General features: G+C 40.1%; 1 protein-coding gene across 1 annotated transcript in view; it reads right to left on the bottom strand.

The window, feature by feature from the left end:
- DNAAF9 (dynein axonemal assembly factor 9) overlaps nucleotides 1-16,133 on the bottom strand; it is a 131,559-nt gene extending 115,426 nt beyond the window's left edge. The window contains exon 1 of the mRNA XM_047069165.1: nucleotides 16,051-16,133. Within this exon, the coding sequence (XP_046925121.1) occupies nucleotides 16,051-16,133 (83 nt within the window). The remainder of the gene's footprint in view (nucleotides 1-16,050) is intronic.
- Nucleotides 16,134-21,583: the final 5,450 nt, after the last annotated feature.

Genomic DNA, 21,583 nt, shown 5'->3' on the forward strand with positions numbered 1-21,583 from the left:
AGAGAGGCAAAGGAACTAGAATAGCTAAAAAAATTTTGAAGAAGAAAAAATAGGGAGAGGAATCACTCTGATATTAAGAGTTACTACATAGCTAAAGTAATCAAGACTGAGTGGTACTGACTAAGAGAGAGACAGGATCAATGGAACAGAACAGAGTTGCCAGAAATTGCCCTACACAACAGAGCCAGTTAACTTTATTTGATAAAGGTTCAAAAGCAATTCAATGGAAGAAGGATAGTCTTTTCAATAAATGGTGTTAAAGCAAATGGATATCCACAGACAAAAACACGAACCTCAACCTAAATTTTGTACCTTACACAAAAATTAACTCAAGATAAATCACAGATTTAAAATTTTAAATGTGAAATTATAAAATATTTACAAGGTAACAGAAGAAAATATTCAGAACTTAAAATCTGATGAAATTCTTAGACTTGATACCAAAAGTATAATGCATGAAAGAAAAAAAAATCAATAAATTTGACTTCATCAAAACTGTAAACTTTTGCTTTGTGAAAGACCCTGTTGAGAGAATAAGACAAAATACAGATTGGCAGAATGTATTTGCATATCGCATATCTGACAAAGTAGAATACATAAAGAACACTTCAACAGTAAAAAAATTAAAATCCAATTAGAAAATGGGCAAAAGGTATGAAGAAACATTTCCTCAAAGAAGATATAGAGATGGCAGATAAACACCTGAAAACATGTTCTGCATCATTATCTATTAGGGAAATGCAAATTAAAACCACAATGAGATATTACTATGTATCTACTAGAAAAGCTAAAATAACAAACAGTGATAATAGGAAAACGCTGGGAAGGATTCAGAGAAACTGGATCATCCATACATTTCTGAAGGAAATTAAAGAAGATACCAATAATGGAAACACATCCATGTTCATGCACTGGAAGACTTCTTATTGTTACACTGTCAATACTACAGAAAGTGATCTACAGATTCAGCATAATCCCTATCAAAACCCTAATGATGTTTTTTGTAGAAATGGAAAAATCTATCCTAAAATTCAAGGGACCCAGAATAGTCAAAAGCATATTGAAATGGACAAAGCTGAAAGACACAATTCCCAATTACAAAAGTAACTACAAAGCTATGGTAATCAAAACAGTGTGGTACTGGCATCAAGATAGACATATTGACAATGGAATAGAACAGAGAACTCAGAAATAAACTCCTTTTGTGACTGGCTTATTTCACTCACTATAATATCCTCATGGTCAAATGATTTTTCACAAGGGTACTAAGACCATGCACTGAGAAAGGACAATTTTTTCAATAAATGGCTTTGGAGACACTGTATATCCACATGCAAAAGAATGAATCTGGACCATTACATCATAAATAAAATTTAACTCAAAACAGAAAAAAAGACCTAAATGTCAACCTGAAACTATAAAACTTTTAGAAGAAAACATATGGGAAAAACCTCATGAAACTGGATTTGGCAACAATTTATTGCTATGACACCAAAAGTACATACAACAAAATAAAAAATATGTAAATTAGATTTTATCAAAATTAAAAACTATGTTCATCAAAGGATACAATCAACAGAGTGAAAAGGCAGCCCGCAGAATGGGAGGAGATATCTGCAAATCACGTATCTGATAAAAGGTTAATATCCAGAATATATAATTCCGAAGGAAATTAAAGAAGACACATAACGGAAATACATCCATGCTCATACACTGGAAGACTTCATATTATTAAGCTATATATATAATTCCAGATATTAGCCTCTTACATATAAAGCACTCCTACAATTCAACCATACACATGCAAAAAAAAAAAAAAAAGACAACAAAAACATTCAAAATGGGCAAAAGACTTGAATATACATTTCTCCAAAGAAGACACACAAATGGCCAATAAGCACATGAAAAGAAGCTCAACATCACTAATCATAAAGGAAATGCAGATCAAAACCACAAAGAGATACTATTCCCACACAAATTAGGATAGTTACTATTAAAAAGAAAACAACAAGCAAGGATGGTGGGGAAACTGGAACCTTTGGGCATTGTTGGTGGGAACCTAAAACAGTGTAGCCGCCATGGAAAATGATATGACAATTCCTCAAAAATTAAAAATTGAGGGGCAGGGGGAGGGAAAAATGAAAAATAGAATTACCCTGTAATCCAGCAATTTCACTTCTGGGAATACATAGAAAAAAAAATGAAAACAAGGATTTGAAGAAATATTTGTATACTCATGTTCAGAGCAGCATTATTTACTACAGTCGAAAGGTAGAAGCAAGTATCTATCAACAGATGAATAAACAAACTCTGCTATATACATACAGTGGAATATTATTCAATCTTAAAAGGAAGGAAATTCTGAGACTTGCTAAAAACATGGATGAACCTTGAGGACATTATAATAATGAAAAATAAGCCATTCATAAAAAGACAAATATCACATGATTCCATTTATGAGATATACTTACTATATTCAAATTTATAGAGACATAAAGTAGAGTGGTAGTGTTGAGCGGGGGGAAAGAGGTGGGGTTACTGTTTAACAGGTACAGAGCTTTATAAAATGAAAACAATTCTGTGGGTGAATAGTGGGATTATAGCACAACAATATGAATTACTTAATGTTGCTAAATTGTACATTTAAAGATGGTTAAGATGGTAAATTTTGTTATAGTTATTTTACCACAATTAAAAAAAATTGGGGTGCCTGGGTGTCTCAGTCAGTTAAGTGACTGACTTCAGCTCAGGTCATGATCTCACAGTTCTCAAGTTCAAGCCCCACGTTGGGCTCTGTGCTAACAGCTCAGAGCCTAGAGCCTGCTTCGGGTTCTGTGTCTCTGTCTGTGTCTCTCTCTCTCTCTGCCCCTCCCCCACTCACTGTCTGTCTGTCTGTCTCTCTCTCAAAAATAAAAAGAAACATTAAAAAAAATTTTTTTTAAGTTAAAAAAAAGTCAATGTCATATAAAACAAAAAGAACAGAGAGGGAGAATGCTTCTAATGTGAGAGATTAAATAATAATCTAATGTAAAAACCTTAATTTCATAAAAACAAAAACAAAAACAGAGAAAGAGCCATGAGACATCTGAGAAAATTTGATGGTAGTAAGGAATTACTATAAATTTTTTTAAGTGAGATGTTATTGTGGTTATACCTAGAATGCCCCCCCTTTTTTTTTAAAAGCAGATACATGAGGAAGTACTTAGAAGTGTCATGATGTCTATAACTCACTTGAAAAGGGTTTAAGAGAAAACAAGAATGAGGAAAAGAAAAGAAAAATAAAGATAACATACATGGCAAAATGTTAAAAATTATTGACTCAAAGTGGTGGGTATATCAAGTATTCACTGTACTACTACTCTTTTACCTTTACTGTATTATTTGAACATTTTCTTAATAAAAATCTGGGGATGGAGGTAAGAGGGTCACACGGAGTAACTTTAGGGTTTTTAGAAGTAGCACAACAGAAACTGCAAGATAATCAAGATTAAAGTTAAGAAAGCTTCTTTCCTTGGGAAATTATCTGCCTCTCCCCCACCTTTTCATATTTAATACAAGACCAATCTTGCAATCATTCTCTACACCAATTTCATCAAGTTGGTCCTTTGGCCCATTTCCTAACCCAAATGAACAGCAGTCGACTGACTGCCAAGGGTACCAAGAGCTCTTTGATTTTCAAACTAACAACGAGCCAGTGACAAAAAGCATGAATAGGTCATGTGACCAGGAAACAAACAGCTCCCCAACTACTGCTGTGGAAAGCCAAGACAATACTGAGAACAGGAGCAAAAAGCATTTCTTTTCCACAAGCAGCTTGGCCAAATAAAGTGGAAGCATATAAAATGTAGAAAGACCTTCCTTTTCCCAGAGTAAGACATTTTCCTAATTAGTATCTCTTTTCTTGTCAAATGAATAAAACTAAATTGTTCTTTCCTCTATACATTTTCCTGCTTCCCAAATTTAATTTTTAACCAGAACATAGCCTATTATTTGTCACTAAACCATTAAACTTGTCACTTATTGAAATACTTACCTATTAAAAAAAACCCCAGTTAAATATAGAGAAAACCACAATCACCCGTATTCCCAGCACCCAGAGTTAGTCTCTATTATTAACATTTTGGCATACTTGCTTTTATCTACCTTAGTACCACATGTAAAATACGTATTATCCTTTTTTTGATGAAAAAAATGGAATATTACAAAAGTAACTAAAATTGTCATTGTTCCTCACCCCCAGAATTCACCACTCATCTTGCTGTATATCCACCAGTCTTTTTTTTAATAGAAACTTTCAAACATATACCAAGTCCGGCAAGAGCACTGCCCTCTAGCTTTTAGGTCTACCTGAGCACAGCTGGCACATCCTGGGTAGATGGCCTGCGGTCACCACTACTTTACAAAGTTCCTCTTTTAGAATACTTGTAGTCTCAGCAGATGCTGAGGTTTATGTCAAATGTGTTATGTCAAAGGTTATGTCAAAAACATAATGAGGTTTATGTCAAATATGCCACTTGTATGCTATACTTTATTTCTAACTTTCCTTGGATTCAGACTCAAAATCTAGACATGATAGTTGACAAGTGAAGAAGCCAAGACCCAAACAGAAGCAGTTTACCCAAAATCACAAGGCTGAGTAAAGATTAGCAACCCCAGAACGTGAGCCACCATCAGATACCCTAAGTCTGAACTTTTCCTTTCTGCTACCCCTCAGTGATTTCCTAACAATAAAGTTTGCCACAAAACAGTAATTCTGAATCCTAAAGTCATCTATTTTTCCCATCTTCAGTTTATATGTAACAGTTAATTCACTGGTCACTGCTTTTACAAGTTACCATATACATGGCCAGGTATATTTTCCTGTTTATATTTCATTATCCTGGGTCCCTGGAAGTGAAGGAAAAAAAACCTGAAAATTTTGTTTTTGCCCATTTTTTCTCCATAAGTTATGTTAACTTTTTTATTTTCAAAATTAAACAATTAATGAATATACTGTCCTTATATTCTGTATGCTTTGTGTTTGGATTGTTTTACAAAGTGAATCCTCACACCAATTTGATTCACCTTATAATAGAAAACTGCTGTGAACAATTTGGTGTGAATCTCTCAGTAACATAGTTTGGGTGAGGCTTTTTTCAGAGGTGGACTGTTTTTACATGAAATCATAACCATGAGATATGTAACTGCTCTGCAACATGCTTTTTTCACTTAACATTATACATTAAGATCTTTCCAAGTTAGTACATAGAACTCAACTGCATTTATTATTTTTTTTTAACGTTTTATTTATTTTTGAGACAGAGAGAGACACAGCATGAACGGGGGAGGGGCAGAGAGAGAGGGAGACCCAGAATCGGAAGCAGGCTCCAGGCTCTGAGCCATCAGCCCAGAGCCCGACGCGGGACTCGAACTCGCGGACCGCGAGATCGTGACCTGAGCTGAAGTTGGACGCTCAACCAACTGAGCCACCCAGGCGCCCCTCAACTGCATTTTTAAAAGTGCTGTACTGTATTCTTTTTTTTAGCCACTATGAACATTCAGGACATTTGTTATTTTTGCAATAGCAACAATGCTTCAAAGAATAACTATATCCATCTTTGGCACAAGTACAAAAGTTTCTGCAAGGTAGAGACCTAAAAAGTAGCACTGGCAAGTTGAGGTATCCGCATTTTTTTTTTTTTAATTTTTTTTTTCAACGTTTATTTATTTTTGAGACAGAGAGAGACAGAGCATGAACAGGGGAGGGGCAGAGAGAGAGGGAGACACAGAATCGGAAACAGGCTCCAGGCTCCGAGCCATCAGCCCAGAGCCTGACGCGGGGCTCGAACTCACAAACCGCGAGATCGTGACCTGGCTGAAGTCGGACGCTTAACCGACTGCGCCACCCAGGCGCCCCGAGGTATCCGCATTTAAAATTTTGATAGATCTTGCCAAATTGTTTTCTAAAAAGAGTCACCTACATATACCAGAATACCTGTTCCCCACAACTTTCTAAACCATGTGTTATCACTTTTCAATTAATGTTAATGGTTAGAGTTATTATCATAATTTACATTTTTCCCTAATCACTAGAGAGGCTGTCAAATGTTTTACTGATCATCTATATTTCTTTTTCTATGAATGCCTACTTTTTTTTTTAGGTTTATTTTTGAGACAGAGTGTGCACGTGTGGGGGAGGGGCAGAGAGCGAAAGAGGATCCAAAGCAGGCTCTGTGCTGACAGTAGAGAGCTCAATGTGGGCTTGAACTCAAGAACCTTGAGATCATGACCAGAGCCTAAATCAGATGCTCAATCAACCAGATGAGCCACCCAGTCACCCCTGTGAATGCCCATTCTTGTTCATTACCCATTTTCTGTTTAGTCATGGGGGGTCTGAATAATTTATATATTCCATCATATTTTAAAAATTGTGTTTTAGGGGCGCCTGGGTGGCGCAGTCGGTTAAGCGTCCGACTTCAGCCAGGTCACGATCTCCCGGTCTGTGAGTTCGAGCCCCGCGTCGGGCTCTGGGCTGATGGCTCAGAGCCTGGAGCCTGTTTCCGATTCTGTGTCTGCCTCTCTCTCTGCCCCTCCCCTATTCATGCTCTGTCTCTCTCTGTCCCAAAAATAAATAAACGTTGAAAAAAAAAAAATTTAAAAAAAAATAAAAAATAAAAAAAAAAATTGTGTTTTGGTCATATGTTGCAAGTATTTTCTCTAAACTTCTAGACTTTGTTTATGGTATCTTTCACACAGGAGCTGTCAAGTTTTACAGAACTAAATCTGCCTAACTCTACTTTTAGGCTTAGGAGTTTTATGTCTTCCTTTTGTGTCTTCCCCACTCACTATTATTTAAAAAAATAATAAAATGCCAATTTTTCCATTTTATTTGTGTGTGTATTTTAAACATTTATCTCTTTATTCCTATGAAATTTGCTTTTTTACTTTTGTGAAGCAGGAATATAACTGTATTTTTCCTCCAAAATATAAATGATTGTCCCAAGACTACATATTATTCCTTTTAATCCTCTGATCTAGAATGACACTTTTAGTGTATGATAAATTATTATATAAAGCTGGATCCACATTTTCAATCTTTATTTGATCTATTTACCTATTCTCACAGAAATAGTACATTTAAAACAATAATTAGTTTTATATTATTACTTGAACTTTGTTAATAGATTATTTTTATCTGATCTGATTATTTTTATCTGATATTTTTATCTGATAGTGCACGTCCTTCTATCATTGTTTCAAAGAATCTATAGCTTTTATTGAACATTTTCTCTTTACGATGAATTATAAAATCAGCTTGTCAAGTTCCAGAAAAATTCCCACTGAGAATTTATATTGTGATCATACAATCTGGTCAGCACTGAGCTCCCCACTCAGGAACATGATATATCTCTCCACTCATTCCTCTCCTGTTTTACGTACTTCTGTCAAGTTTTATATTTTTATTTATATAAGTTTTACACATTCCTTATTAGGTTGACTCCTAGATATTTTACAGCTTTTGTTCCCATTTTGAATGTGATCTTGAGTCCACTACCTTTTTCAAACAATTTGATAAACTCTTATTAGTTCTAATAGTTTTACCTGTTACCATAGTTTTCCAAATAGTAAATCATAGCAATTTTATCTCTTTTCAATACTTACAGCTTTTATCCCAACTCATTAATTCTTCACATTTTTTTTAATGTTTTATTTATTTTTGAGAGAGAGAGAGAGCGAGAGTGCGCACACGGGAGGGACAGAGAGAGGGAGACCCAGAATCTGAAGACAGGATCCAGACTCTGAGCTAGCTGTCAGCACAGCCAGACGCAGGCCTGAACCCATGAACCCATGAACCAGGAAATCATGACCTGAGCCGAAGTCGGATGCTTAACCGACTGAGCCACCCAGGTGCCCCAAAAGAAGGTATTGTAGGACTTCTAGGGTTTAAGAAACTTGGCTCTGAGTTAAAGTGGCAATTATTTACCCCCCTTGCAAAACTAGAGACTTGAGGGGGCACCTGGCTGGCTCAGTAGTGCAGCACATGACTCCTGATCTAGGAGTCTTGAGTTTGAGCCCCACGTTGGGTGTAGAGATTACTAAAAAAATAAACTTATGGGTGCCTGGGTGGCTCAGTTGGTTAAGCGTCCGACTTCGGCTCAGGTCATGATCTCACGATTTGTGGGTTCAAGCCCCACATCAGGCTCTGTGCTGACAGCTCAGAGCGTGGAGGCTGCTTTGGATTCTGTCTCCCTCTCTCTCTGCCCTTCCCCCCCCCCCAATAAATAAACATTATAAATAAATAAACTTAAAAAAAACACAGAATAAAACAACAACAAAAAACTAGAGACTTGGAAGAAAGGCAAGAAGACAGGATGTGTAGCAACGCAAGAAAGGTCATTTCCTACTGGTATCTTTGCTGGAGCAATAACTTACAATGGAAAAAGCAAAGCCAACATTACCACTGTCATGGTCAAAACATGATTAACCACTGACTATAAGTGATATAAACTCAAAGTGATTTACACACTGATAAACTGAGATACACACATAAGATATGAACGAGAAATGCACTGGCATCTTCAACTATCTAAATGACCTTCATTTTCTCCCAGCACTTTGGTGCAGCTCACCAAAGCTGTTAGTAATCCTAAGTAATGTAACTTTCATTCCAGGATGCTACCTCACTGAGGGAGAGACAATCACCTCATCCATATCCATTCTCCCCTTCTTTTTCACTCACAGTACCCCAATTTTATTTGGGGCAAGCAATGGTGCAGTTCCTCTGCTTCTAGGGCTGACCAATGAGACATGCAGAAGCTATCATGTGGAAGTTTCTGGGGAAACTCTCTGAAGAGAAAAAATCAACTTAACTAGGAGAGCTGTCCTTTCTCTTTCCCCTTGCCTGACAGACATGATAGCTGGAGTTCTTCCAGCGATTTTGTGACCATGAAGCCATGGAATCCACTTGCTAAGAATACCAAAATACACAGAAGAGGCCTGGTTCCCTCCCTGATGACTTTATACCAGGACTAGCCTACACTCCTTAGACAAACATCTTTTTTAAGAAAAAATAACCCCCCAAGTTAAGTCATTATTGTTAAGCATCTTTTACCAGCTAGCAAACATAGTTCCTGATAGGCCACATTATCTAAAATGGTTAAAACTGGTGCCCATTTGCAATTCATGTCTACACATATTTCATAAACTAGGGTGTACAAAATACTCCACAAACTAAATTCAAGGACTTCATAAAATGCTACCTACCACACATGGAAAATGTTATCTGGAAGTCTGTTCTCATGATACTCTAGAGGAACAACATCTTATTTTCCATTTTCTTCCTCTTCTCTGGCTTTCTCTGAGCATTTCCTCACACAATCTGCTCTTTGTAAAGTCAGTTTCACAAGTCTTCATTCAGAAAGCATCCACAATTATTTTCCCTCACTTCTTTGACAATTAAATGCATGCCAAATCTAAATGCAATGTGGGATCTTTGGATCTTGGAGTAGAAAAAAGACATTAGTGGGAAAACTGGGGAAGCTCAAATAAATAGTCTGGAATACTAAAAGCCAAGTAAACAAAAGTTACTTAGTAAACTAAAGCACTATACCAGGATTTTGATAAATGAAGATGGTTATACATAAGATGTTAACATCAGAGTAAGCTGGATAAGGGCTATATAGGAACACTGTACCATATCTGCAACTCATCTATAAATCTAAAATCATTTCAAAATAAGAAGTTGAAAATAAAAAACATACCAAGTGAGCTGACTTTTCCTCAAACCGGGGCTCAAAATCACAGATAAAACTTTTTTTAGTATTTATTTAAAAAAAAATTTTTTTTAATGTTTATTTTTGAGAAAGAGAAAAAGAGTGTGAGTAGGGGAGGGGCAGAGAGAGAGGGAGACACAGAATCCGAAGCAGGCTCCAGGCTCTGAGCTGTCAGCACAGAGCCCAATGCAGGGCCGAACTCACAAACTATGAGATCATGACCTAAGCCAAAGTTGGACACTTAACCAACTGAGCCACCCAATATTTATTTATTTCCGGGGTGGGGAGGAACAGAGAAAGAGAGAGAGAGAGAGAGAGAGAGAGAGAGAGAGAGAGAGAGAATGAGGAGGGGAGGGGCAGAGAGAGAGACAGAATCCCAAGCAGGCTCCACATTCCTAGCACAGAGCCCAACTCAGGCCTAGATCCCATAAACCGTGAAAACATGACCTGAGCCAAAATCAAGAGTCGGATCCTTAACCAACTGAGACACCCACATATAAAATTTTTAAACACCCCAGCTGCAGACTCTGCTTTTTCTGTTCTTTTTCTTTAAACTTTCAGGGCAAAAACAACAATAATTTAAGCTGTGTAACTCTGGAGGGCATCTGCATCTCATTCACTCCCTTCTCTAAAAATTAGAACATCATAGACAAGCCCAAGAGTTAGGAAACATTATCAAGATACTGTGCACTATTAATGCCACAGTATTCACTAAATAAGAGTCCTCAGTACACAGACATCCTAGACACAAGTAAAAAGACAAATACTCAGACCTCTACCTCTGGGCCAGAAATAAGACAACCATCTTTGCTTCTATAGACACCACACCAAGCCTCCCTGGCCAGCATCTAAATATAGGAGGTAAAGCTTTGCATTTTCAGATATACAAAGTCATAGCCTTGCTTTGCATTCTGAGTTTCCTTAAGGCAGGATTACGTGTACAATAGTAATTATTACTTCTGTAGATCTGTAAACTACAAGAGTACCATGTGTATTGGCCACTGGCCAACATGTATCACCTGAAGAAGTAACTTGTTTCTGTGAGACTTTACTAAAGTGCACTGTATACAGCATCACTTTGGTAAACCACTTCTCACCATCTAGCTCACATATGATTCTTCATTCTCTGAACACTCCTGAAATTTAACATAGCCCACAGCTTCAACTGTAATTACTCCCTATTCATTCAATAAATAATTCATGCAAGCAATATCTCATAATAGCTTACAACAGCAATTCATATTTAGTGAATGCTGTCTATGTGCCAGACACTGATCTAAGTACCAGGGTAAGCAATGTGGGAAATGGTAATACAAAATGGTCCCAGCCCCTTGGTAATTTCCAGAAGTAACAAAGAAAGCCCTTCCTATGAGTCCCTTATAGAGGATCCCCAGAACAGGAACCCCTTAATCAGACTGCTTTGCTAGAGCACATCTTCCAGTGTTTTTTTGTTTGTTTGTTTGTTTGTTTTAAGAGAGAGACAGCGCACCTACGTGTGCATGAAGGGTGGAGAGGGGCAGAATGAGGGGGAGAGAATCCCCAGTAGGCTCCACGCTCAGCGCAGAACTCAACGCGGGGCTCAATCCCATGGCTGTGGGATCATGACCTGAGCTGAAATCGACTTGGATGCTCAACTGACTGAGCCACCCAGGTGCCCCCTGCCAGCGGCTTCTTAATAAAGGGTGCATGGAAGGTCAAACTTTGAGAATTTGCATGTGTGAAATGTCTTCATCCTTCATCTGCCTGAGAGTATAACTGGATACAGAATTCTAGGTAGGAATCCATTTTCCTTCAGAAGGCACTGCTTCTCCATTAGCTTCTAGTTTCCAATTTTGCTACAATACTATGATTCCTGACCCTATCTATGTGATTTGTCTTTATAGTGCTCAAAAATTTCATGATGTTCTACCTTGGCATGGATATTTTTAAATTAGTTGTGCTGGACTAATGGTGAGTCCTTTTAATCTGGAAACTCATGTCTTCTGGTTTTGAGAAAATTAATTAATTAAACTTTTTGCTTTATTTTATTTTGGCTGATTTCTCCATGTCATCCAACAGTAACTACCCGTTATCCCTTCTTCCACTATCCCTTCTTGTTATAAATACCTACAAACCTCTGGGTCATTCAGTTCTCTACATTCCCTAAAGATTTTTAGCTTCTCGATCACCAACCCACCAGCATTTGGGTCCATACACTCACCAAAGATGAACTGTCCATGTACCTATCTAGTGTGAGACCAATGTATCCATTTATGTCCTAGACCCTATTCCCTCTCACCTGCTCAAGGACTTCACCCCTGCAATTTTCCCTTCTCTCTCTTTAATCACCAATTTGCCTCTCTGTACGCCATCATTACTAATCAACTTCAAACATTTTCAGATGGATTATAATGTCTGCCCACCTAAAACCAAAAAGAACTCTAACACTTCCACTCTTCCAACCACAGCCCTATTACTCTGCTCTCTCTTATAGCCACACCCTATTATTTTGCTGTCTGTCATAGCCATACCCATAGGGCTCTGCTCTTCAATCCTTGAAACAACATCATTATGGCTATCTATACTCACTGTCTTCAATTCTTCTCCCATTTTTTCTTAAACCCACTGCACCAAACCTGTTCTTGTCAAGGTCACAGATGACCTCATGTTAACAAATCTAATGGTCTATTCTTAGTCTCACCAGCTCATCAACAGTATCCGTCATTTGACTTTCCTGTCAAATACAGTGTCCTGTATTTTTTTCCTATCTCAAAAGTAGGAAGCCACTGTCCATTATGGTTTCCAAACTGGAAACCATTTCTACACTGTCTTTCCTATATGGAATATCCCAGGGCTTGGATGCTGGTCTTCTTCTCTATCTACATTTACTCCCTGGATCTCTACCCAGTCTCATAGATAAAATAAAAATGTGGGAGTCATCAGCATGGTAGTTCCAGTCCCAGTCTTTCTCCTCAACTCCAGATCTAATATCTCCATCTGGATATCTATTAGGCAACTCAAAATGAATAAAGCCAAAACTGAACTCTATTTTCTCTACAAACCTGCTCTAATTCCAGTGTTTCCAGTATAGGTAATGGCAACCTCATCCTTCCAACAGTTGAGCTCAAAACCGACTATGCCTTCCAACATTATTGTTCCTTCAGCCCTTTTTCTTCTCAACACTCTTTATTATGATTTTTGCTATTTCTCTTTCCACTTATAAAGGAGCTCTTTGAGGGCAGGGCCTGCCTTGTCTGAATCCACAACACCTAGCACAGGTGATATGTGTATAAAGACCAGTAAAATTTAAACTAATAAACAAGTCCTGAGCAGGATCAGGTCCCTCTGCAGAAAAAGATTTTTGAAAGAGGAAAGCATATTTCAGCTATTTCCACTGGTTCCTTAGTACAAGTCAAGATAGTTACTTGGTAATAACTCCAAAATCTCAGTGGCTTCAAACAATGAAGGTTTACTACTTGCTCTACATGTCAAACATAGGTTACCTGGAGGTTTGCTCTGGGGTACCAGACTAATGGACAAGCCACCAGCTGAAGCACTAACAGTCACCATAAGAGAGGGAAAGATAGTGGCAAATTACACACCAGAAGCTTTTACCATTTCTGAGCACACTTCACTCATCAAAGACAACTCATAAGGCCATACCCAACTTCAAGGGGGCAAGCAAGTATAATTGCAGCACATGCCCAGGAGGTGGAAGCCAAAAATAGTTGATGGGCAACAATGATGACTACCATATCCTGATAAAGAAGCTTCTAGTTCTAAGTATCATTTTAACTCCTGATCTCTATTCTCCATCTGTGAAAATGAACTCCATTGCTAGAAGAGAACCACACACTTGCAAAGTACTATCTATGGGTCTTTAGGAATGTGACTTCACCAGTTAGGCCTGCCTCTCTCATCAGTCAGGAGTCAGAGTGCAGCAAAGCAGCCAAATATGGGTGACAGGAAAGTGCTAAGCCCATACCTGCCATTCAATGCCCAAAGTCAGGGAAAGGCTTAAATGAGTAAAAAAGCATGTTCAGTTCTGTGGAGGTAGGAAAAAGGGGGGGAACCTTGACTAAATTTCTTTTACCAAAGGTATATAGAACAGCCAGGCCTTGCGGTTCCTTGCATTATCCTTTGTCTGAGGACTAACAAGTTTCACTCAAACCACTTAAGATTCAGAGTTTATGATTAACAACATTAATCTAACATAAAAATACTAATTTAAAAAAATGCTGTGCACTGTCATGCTCCTAGAAACAAGAAAGGCAGCAGTTAGAGATGGATTTCACTGAGAAGCTTTTTTTTTTTTTTAACGTTTATTTATTTTTGAGACAGAGAGAGACAGAGCATGAACAGGGGAGGGTCAGAGAGAGAGAGAGGGAGACACAGAATCCGAACAGGCTCCAGGCTCTGAGCTGTCAGCACAGAGCCCGACTCGGGGCTTGAACTCACGAACCGCGAGATCATGACCTGAGCCGAAGTCGGTCGATCAACCGACTGAGCCACCCAGGCGCCCCTCACTGAGAAGCTTTTTTCTCCTAAAAGTTTCAAAGACTCAAGATTCCTAAGCTGAAGATGATCTAGGATCAACCCCACGTCTACACAGAGCTTAGATTTAATGGATGGCTGCTTTAAATTCTAAAGTATTCTGTGCAGGAGTGTCTATCTAGTTTAGCAGGTAGAGCATGCAACTCTTGATCTCAGGGTCACGAGTTCAAGCCCACTGTTCGGAATGGAGCCTACTTAAAAAAAAAAAAGTATCCTCCACAGTTTCTATTCTGTACAGAGTTCAAATATTTTCTAACAGTGAAAGTGGCTGCCAGAAATGTTAGGACAGATTGGAGATGGTTACCATAAGCAGCTAAACACTTGGAACACAAGAAATTCCACTGAAGGGCAGAGCAGGAGTTCCAACAATGTCACCTGCCAAATTTGAAGCAAATTAGGACTCCCAAATGCAAATGGGTATCGAGCCCTACCTCCTCCATTCTTTATTCACTCAACAAATGTGCATTAGTTGCTGGGGTGGGGGAAGGAATGCCAGGAAGTAAGAGAGATACAGGATTCTAAGATTTAGTTCTTGCTCTCCGTGAATTTGTTCTTGTTAAAACAAAACAAAAACAAAACAGATTGGCGAGCAAAAAGTTAAAAATACAATGCTTTAAGTACCGTAACAAGAATACAAGAAAAGCCATTTTAACATATAAGTTAACAGCTTCCTTTCAAGGGAACATATTTTCTTTGCTAAACTGCTAAAATACAGAAAAAGGAAAACAAAAAATCGCTCTTCTGATTTAATGACAGTTTAGCAGTCCCAAAGCCCATTCCGCTCTCTCTCCTTTCTTCCCTCTCAACGATCTCGGCCGCAAATGCTCCTTCATTCCAATCTCCGTTCTCTGCGGGCGGCCCCATAACAGCTCCATCGCAAACAATGCCCAGACTATCAAGGTCAGCCCCAAAGGCACTGGGAGCAGAAATCGGAAATGGATCTTCCTTTAACGAAAGGGGGGGCGGGGACCCTCCCCAATATCTCCATACCGAAGCACCCAGAGGCTCGGTCTCTAACCTCAGGGGCTTGGGGTCTGCCAACTCCTCAGGGGTTGGGGTCCGCTAATTTCGGGAGTTCTGGCCTCTTTTTCCTATTTGTCCGGTTAGTTTTCTCTCCTGCGAGCCTAATGACCTCCACCTTCCCCCAACCTGAGCTCCCTATTGTGGAATGAGGGAGCGTCGCGATGCAGGCTGGGGCATGGGGAGGTGGGGGAATGCGCAATAAGGAAGATGCTGTCAGCGTGTGTATATGCAGGGGGCGGGAGGGGGGCACTCTTTAGGGACGCGGCTGTCAAGGGAAAGGCTCTAGAGAAGACCTACTGTAGAAGAGATTTATACGGAAGTCGTTTCTGGGGGAACCTAACTGGGGGTTATATCCAGGGGAATACTGTGGGGGGGGGGTCTCCATAGATAACCTTTTCTGGGGGAAATATTCCAAGGGGAAGGCAAATGAGTTACGCATAGAGAACCCACTGCGGAGGTTCTCCACAGGGAAATCTTTTCTGGGAGAAACCTACGGAGGCGGAGATGTCATAGTAGGGGGTCTCTATAGAGGAGACGCTGTGGAGTTGTCTACAGGGGAGCCATTGTGGGAGCCGCTACACACGGCGCCGTTCCTGGGGAAACGTTTCTCTGGCAGCCGTTTAGGGAAAACCATCTGCAAGGAAGCCATGTCGGACCACGCCCTGCGGCGGGAGGCGTCGCCAGACCCCAACAGTCCGCAACCCCCAGCCCGGCCTCCCCTCTGCGGCATCGGCCCGCGTACCTGACGGAGGGCGACCCGCGGCCGGGGCCGCCGGGGAACCGCCCGCGGAGTAGCCCCAGCCGGTGCGGGGCATACACGTCCATGGCGGCGGAGGAGGACGCTGCGGCTGCGAGGGTCGCTCAGGCCCGCGGGGCAGCTCCAGGCCCGCGGCTGCCGGGCGGGGCGGCTGGGCGTGCCGGGTGGGCGGGGGGCGCGGCGCGCGGGGGGCACGTCGAGGCGGGGGCGGGGCCGGAGGCGCGCACAGAGCGTGGATGGGGGCGTCGGCACCCGCTGGGATGAGGGTGGGCGCACCGCCGCAGGGCCGCGCCCTCCTTAAGCTGCGAGGCGGCCCGGCGGGACGTTGGGAATGCCGGTCCCTACGGTGAGGGCTTCCACGCCAGGGCTCTGCCCAGTCCTCAGATCCCGCATCATGGAGTGGGACTCTACTGCGCCCCCAGCCACGCACACGGACGCGCCCGGGGGCGGGGCCTTACCGCGTCCCGCCCCACTCTGCCGGCTTCGGCCTCCAGCGAAGCCTTCCGCTGTAGCAGCCAGGTCCCGGGGCGCCGCGAGAACCTAAAGCACTACCCGGGTTCTCCTCCCGGTCTTCCAGATGTCCCAGGCCGGTGCCTCGCTTCTCTTTCCTTCCCCGCTGCTAATCAGTTGCGCACCCTCCCTTCAAACATCCTGCCGATTCCTAGCCGACCTCAGGTTAGCAGTGTGCTCACCCTCGTGCGCAGGGCACGGGCGTCAGGGGCTCATAGGTTCTCAGAGGATCCCTGCCCTTTACTGTTCAGATCCTGGCTCGACCTGTCCTTATGAGAAACCTAACGCACCGAGACTCAGTCTTTTCGTGTGTAAAATGGGGGAAATACTTAATTGTTAGGGTTATCAGGAGTTTCACTTATGCAGGACATATTTCGATTTTGTTTTGCGTCCCTTATTGACTTGTCAGGATGCCTTACGTGCCCCGTATCCATCTTTTTGCAATCAATTACAAACATATTAGAACAATTTTTCCGCCAAGGTAATTGGAGCTTAAATCGCTTAAATGGTAACTCTAGTTGAAATATCCTACCTCTGCAAATAAAAAGATCTGGATAATACCTATAGATCCTCCAGCAGGTTTAGCTGAGGGAAGACCAAAAGAAAGGACTAGAAATTAAAAGTACGTATTCCTATTCAAAAAAGGACTTCTCTTGGCTCAAGTTTCGAGTCGTGAACAAGTAACTACCATTATTTAGAGATAATTTCACATCAAAACACAAGCTCTGAAAATCAGCCAATCAGTGACTGCTTCACTCCAGTGGCTATGCTTCTGAAAATCAGCCAGTCAACAACAGCTTCACTCCGGTAACTATGCATCTGAAAGTTAGTAAATCAATGACAGCCCCTAGCTTCTGAAAGTCAGCCAATCATTGGCAGCTCCACGCTTCAAGACATCAGCCAATCAGCAAGTGTCTCGCTCGGGTGACCAAGCTTCAGAAGTTACCCGGGTCTCCAGCTGCCTTAGAGACCACACTAACACTGCTGGAAGTCAGTTCATAGGGAGCTGGATGCTTCTGCTTCTGAAATACCTCCAATCCCTGAACGCGGGGCTTCCCAAAACATATAAGATCACCTCTGGCTTTGTTCAGGGAGGCTGTGCTTTACAAGTACAGCTCTCCTTTGCAGGCAGAGAAGTTCATCTTTTTCTGCATCAGATACTGAGTTCAATTTTCTTTTTTTTAATCTGAAGTTCACAATCCTTTCAAGATTCACCTCCCAGCTACCATTAGTGATAGGAGTTTGGACTTGTGACAAATTCAAGGACACAGCCATGGGATTTATCAAATACAACCTTTTCAGTTCTTGCGATGGTTGCTATTATCTTTTTCTTTACTTTTTTTTTTTTTTTTTGCAGTTCTATGGGTGTGTTCACAAATTTGTACAGTCACCACCACAACCAAACTTAGAACATTTTCATCGCCCCAACAAGAAAACCTACACCTTAAAGCAGCCATTCCCCCATTTCTCTCCAATGGTCCCAGCCTTAGGCAACCATGAATCTTTCTCTCTCTCTATGGATTTGTCCATTCTCAACATTTCCTACAAATGGAATTATAACTATGTGGTCCTTCGTGACTGACATTTCATTTAGCATAATGTTTTCAAGATTTATCTATGTTGTAGCATGTATTAAAACTTCACATTTATGGTTATAATATTCCATTGCATGGAAAAATCACGTCTTTCTTATCCACTTATCAGTTGATGTACATTGACGTTATTTCCACATTTTTACTATGTTTTTTAGCTAATGCTGCTATGAAAACATTAATGTACAAGTTCTAGTGAGACATATGTTTTCAGTTTACTAGATCATATAGTAACTCTTTAAGCTTTTGAGGATCTTCCAAACTATTTTTCAAAGCAGCTGCACCATTTACATTCTCACTAGCAATATATGCAAGTTTCAATTTCTCCAAATCCTCAGCAATATTTATTATTATGTATATTTTTATTATAGCCATCTTAATGGGTGTGAAGTGGTATGTCATTGAGGTTTTGGTCGACATTTCCCTGATAGCTAACGATGTTGAGAATCTTTTCATCTACTTATTAGCCATTTGGAGAAATGTCTGTTCAGAGCTTTTGCCTCTTTTTTTATCTGGTTATTTTTATTAAGTTGTAATAGTTCTTTTTTAAAAAATATTTATTTATTTTGAGAGAAAAAAGCATGAGTGGGCAAGAGGCAGAGAGGGAGGGAGAGAATCCCAAGTAGGCTCTCAGCACTGTCATTGCAGAGCTAGATGTGGGGCTTGAACTCGCGAACCATGAGATCACGACCTGAGCAGAAGCTAGATGCCCAACCTACTGAGCCACCCAGGCACCCCATAATAGTTCTTTATATATTCTAGATAAAAGTCCCTTATCAGCTATATGGTTTGCAAAAAAAATTTTTCCCATTCTGTGGGTTGTCTTTTCACATTCCTGATAGTGTCCTTTGAAGCACAAAATTTTTAATTTTGATGATATCCAAATTTATCTCTTTTTTCTTTTTGTTGCTTGTGTTTTGGTGTCAGATCTAACAAACCAGTGCCTAATTCAAGGTCACAAGGATTTACCCCCACATTTTCTTCTAAGAGTTTAACAGTTTTGGCTCTTAAATTTAGGCACATTTGAGTACATTTGGTACATTTTGAGTTAATTTTTATATTTGGTGTGAGGTAACGGGGTCCAACTTCATTCTTTTGCATGTGGCTATCCAGTTGTCTCAGCATCATTTCTTTTTTTTTTTTTAATAGTTATTTATTTTTGAGAGAGAGCATGAGCAGGGAAGGGGCAGAGAGTGAGGGGGACAGAGGATTCCAAGAGGGCTCTGTGCTGACAGCAGTGGGCCCAATGTGGGGCTCAAACTCAAAAACCGTAGGATCATGACCTGAACTAAAATCGACACCTAACCGACTGAGCCACCCAGCTACCCCTATTTTTATTTTTTTGAGGGGAGCCTCCATGCTGTTCTCCAGAGTGGCTGCATCAGTTTGCATTCCCATCAGCAGTGCAAGAGGGTTTCCCTTTCCCTGCATCCTTGCCAACATCTGTTGTTTTCTGTGTTGTTAATTTTAGCCATTCTGACAGGGGTGAGGTGGTATATCTCATCGTTGTTTTGATTTATATTTCCCTGATAATGAATTACGTTGAGCATGTTTTCATGTGGCTGTTAGCCACCTGGATGTCTTCTTTGGAAAATGTCTGTTCACACCTTCTGCCCATTTCTTAACTGGGTTGTTTGGGTTTTTTGGGTGCTGAGTTTGATCAATTCTTTATAGATTTTGGTTACCAATCCTTTCTCAGGTCATTTACAAATATCTTCTCCCATTCCATAGGCTTTTAGTTTTGTTGATTGTTTCCTTCTCTGTGCAGAAGCTTTTTTATCGTGATGAGTCCCAACAGTTCATGTTTGCTTTTGTTTCCTTTGCCTTCTGTGACGTGTCTAGTAAGAAGTTGCTCTGGCTGAGGTCAAAGAGGTTGCTGCCTGTGTTCTCCTCTAGGATTTTGATGGTTTCCCATCTCACATTTAGGTCTTTCATCCATTTTGAATTTATTTTTGTGTATGGTGTAAGAAAGTGGTCCAGTTTCGTTCTTCTATATGTCACTCCAGTTTTCTCCACACCATTTATTGAAGAGACTGTCTTTTTTTCATCGGATATTGTTTCTTGCTTTGTCAAAGATTAGTTGACCTACCTGAAGTATTTTCTAATTCCAAAGCTGTAAGCAAAATTTCAAATGCCACGACAAAAAATCTACTGCAGTAATTGAAAATGAAATGACTCCATTTGCTGTTGTAGTGATTATTAAAGCTCTAAATGGTTCATCTTTTGACGGCATTATCATGGATGCAAGTAATGATTGACAATGCAGAAAACTTTTTCCTTTGTGCAATACTCTTCTTGTGAAAAGGCTCATTTGTAAGGCTATTTTGAGAAAATCCCTTCCAAACGAGACTTCAGACACAAGAGAAAATTTTTGTTCAGACTCTAATCGAGTTAGGAGTTAATGAAGAAAATTGTACTGCTTTTGGTGGAAATCATACAAATACAAATGTTGGTAGATGTTTGCACGAAGTGCAGACATTGTCTATTCAAAGCTGAAGGTAAAGCATGAATGATTCTACGGAAGCTGTTGGCTGTCCTGCTTATATTGTGCATAAGGTTGCTAAAATGGCAGTTCATGTCCTTCCATTTCTTTGATGTAATTGTCATGAAATTGTTTTTTTTTAATTGTTTCTTATGCCAGCATTTGTACAATTCAAACTGAACAATTAAGGGATTTTGTGATTTTGCTGGCATTTTGTATTTTTCATTTCTCTTGTTAGCTCTCTTTAACAAATGGAGTTGAGAGAATTCTCTGTTTGAAGCACTGGAATCTTACTTTCATTCTTAAAAAAAAAAAAAAAAAAAAAAAAAAAAAAGCTCCCAAAATTCTTACTGGCTTTAAAAACAATCCATTAGGGGTGCCTGGGTGTCTCAGTTGGTTGAGTGGCCGACTTCGGCTCAGGTCATGATCTCACACTCCGTGAGTTCGAGCCCCGTGTTGGGCTCTGTGCTGACAGCTCAGAGCCTGGAGCCTGCTTCAGATTCTGTGTCTCCCTCTCTCTCTGACCCTCCCTCGTTCATGCTCTGTCTCTCTCTCTGTCTCAAGAATGAATAAACATTAAAAAAATAATAAAAACAATCCATTAAGGGAAACCAATTTATTTCTTGTTCATAGTTTACAATATCTTCTTAGCAATTGGATTATGCAAACTGAAAAGAAAAGTGTTATTGCAACACCCCATTGCTTAAGGGAACTGTTGTATGTATTAAAGGAAAGACTGATGAAGAAAAATTTATCCCTTTAAGTATCAAGACTGTTCTTAAAAGGGACAACACTGCTTATGAAAAGGAAAAGAAATTCTAACTTGAAGTGGATAATTCTTACAAGCACCTGTCATGACTACTTTTTGAAATGGATTTCATCTTACAAAGAATTTGATTTTTTTACATGGATATTGCTAAATACTCATATCTGA

This window comes from Lynx rufus, unplaced genomic scaffold, assembly GCF_022079265.1.
Source record: "Lynx rufus isolate CCGP_SWC_20201006 ecotype Redwood Valley unplaced genomic scaffold, mLynRuf1.p SCAF_8, whole genome shotgun sequence".
Taxonomy (NCBI): domain Eukaryota; kingdom Metazoa; phylum Chordata; class Mammalia; order Carnivora; family Felidae; genus Lynx; species Lynx rufus.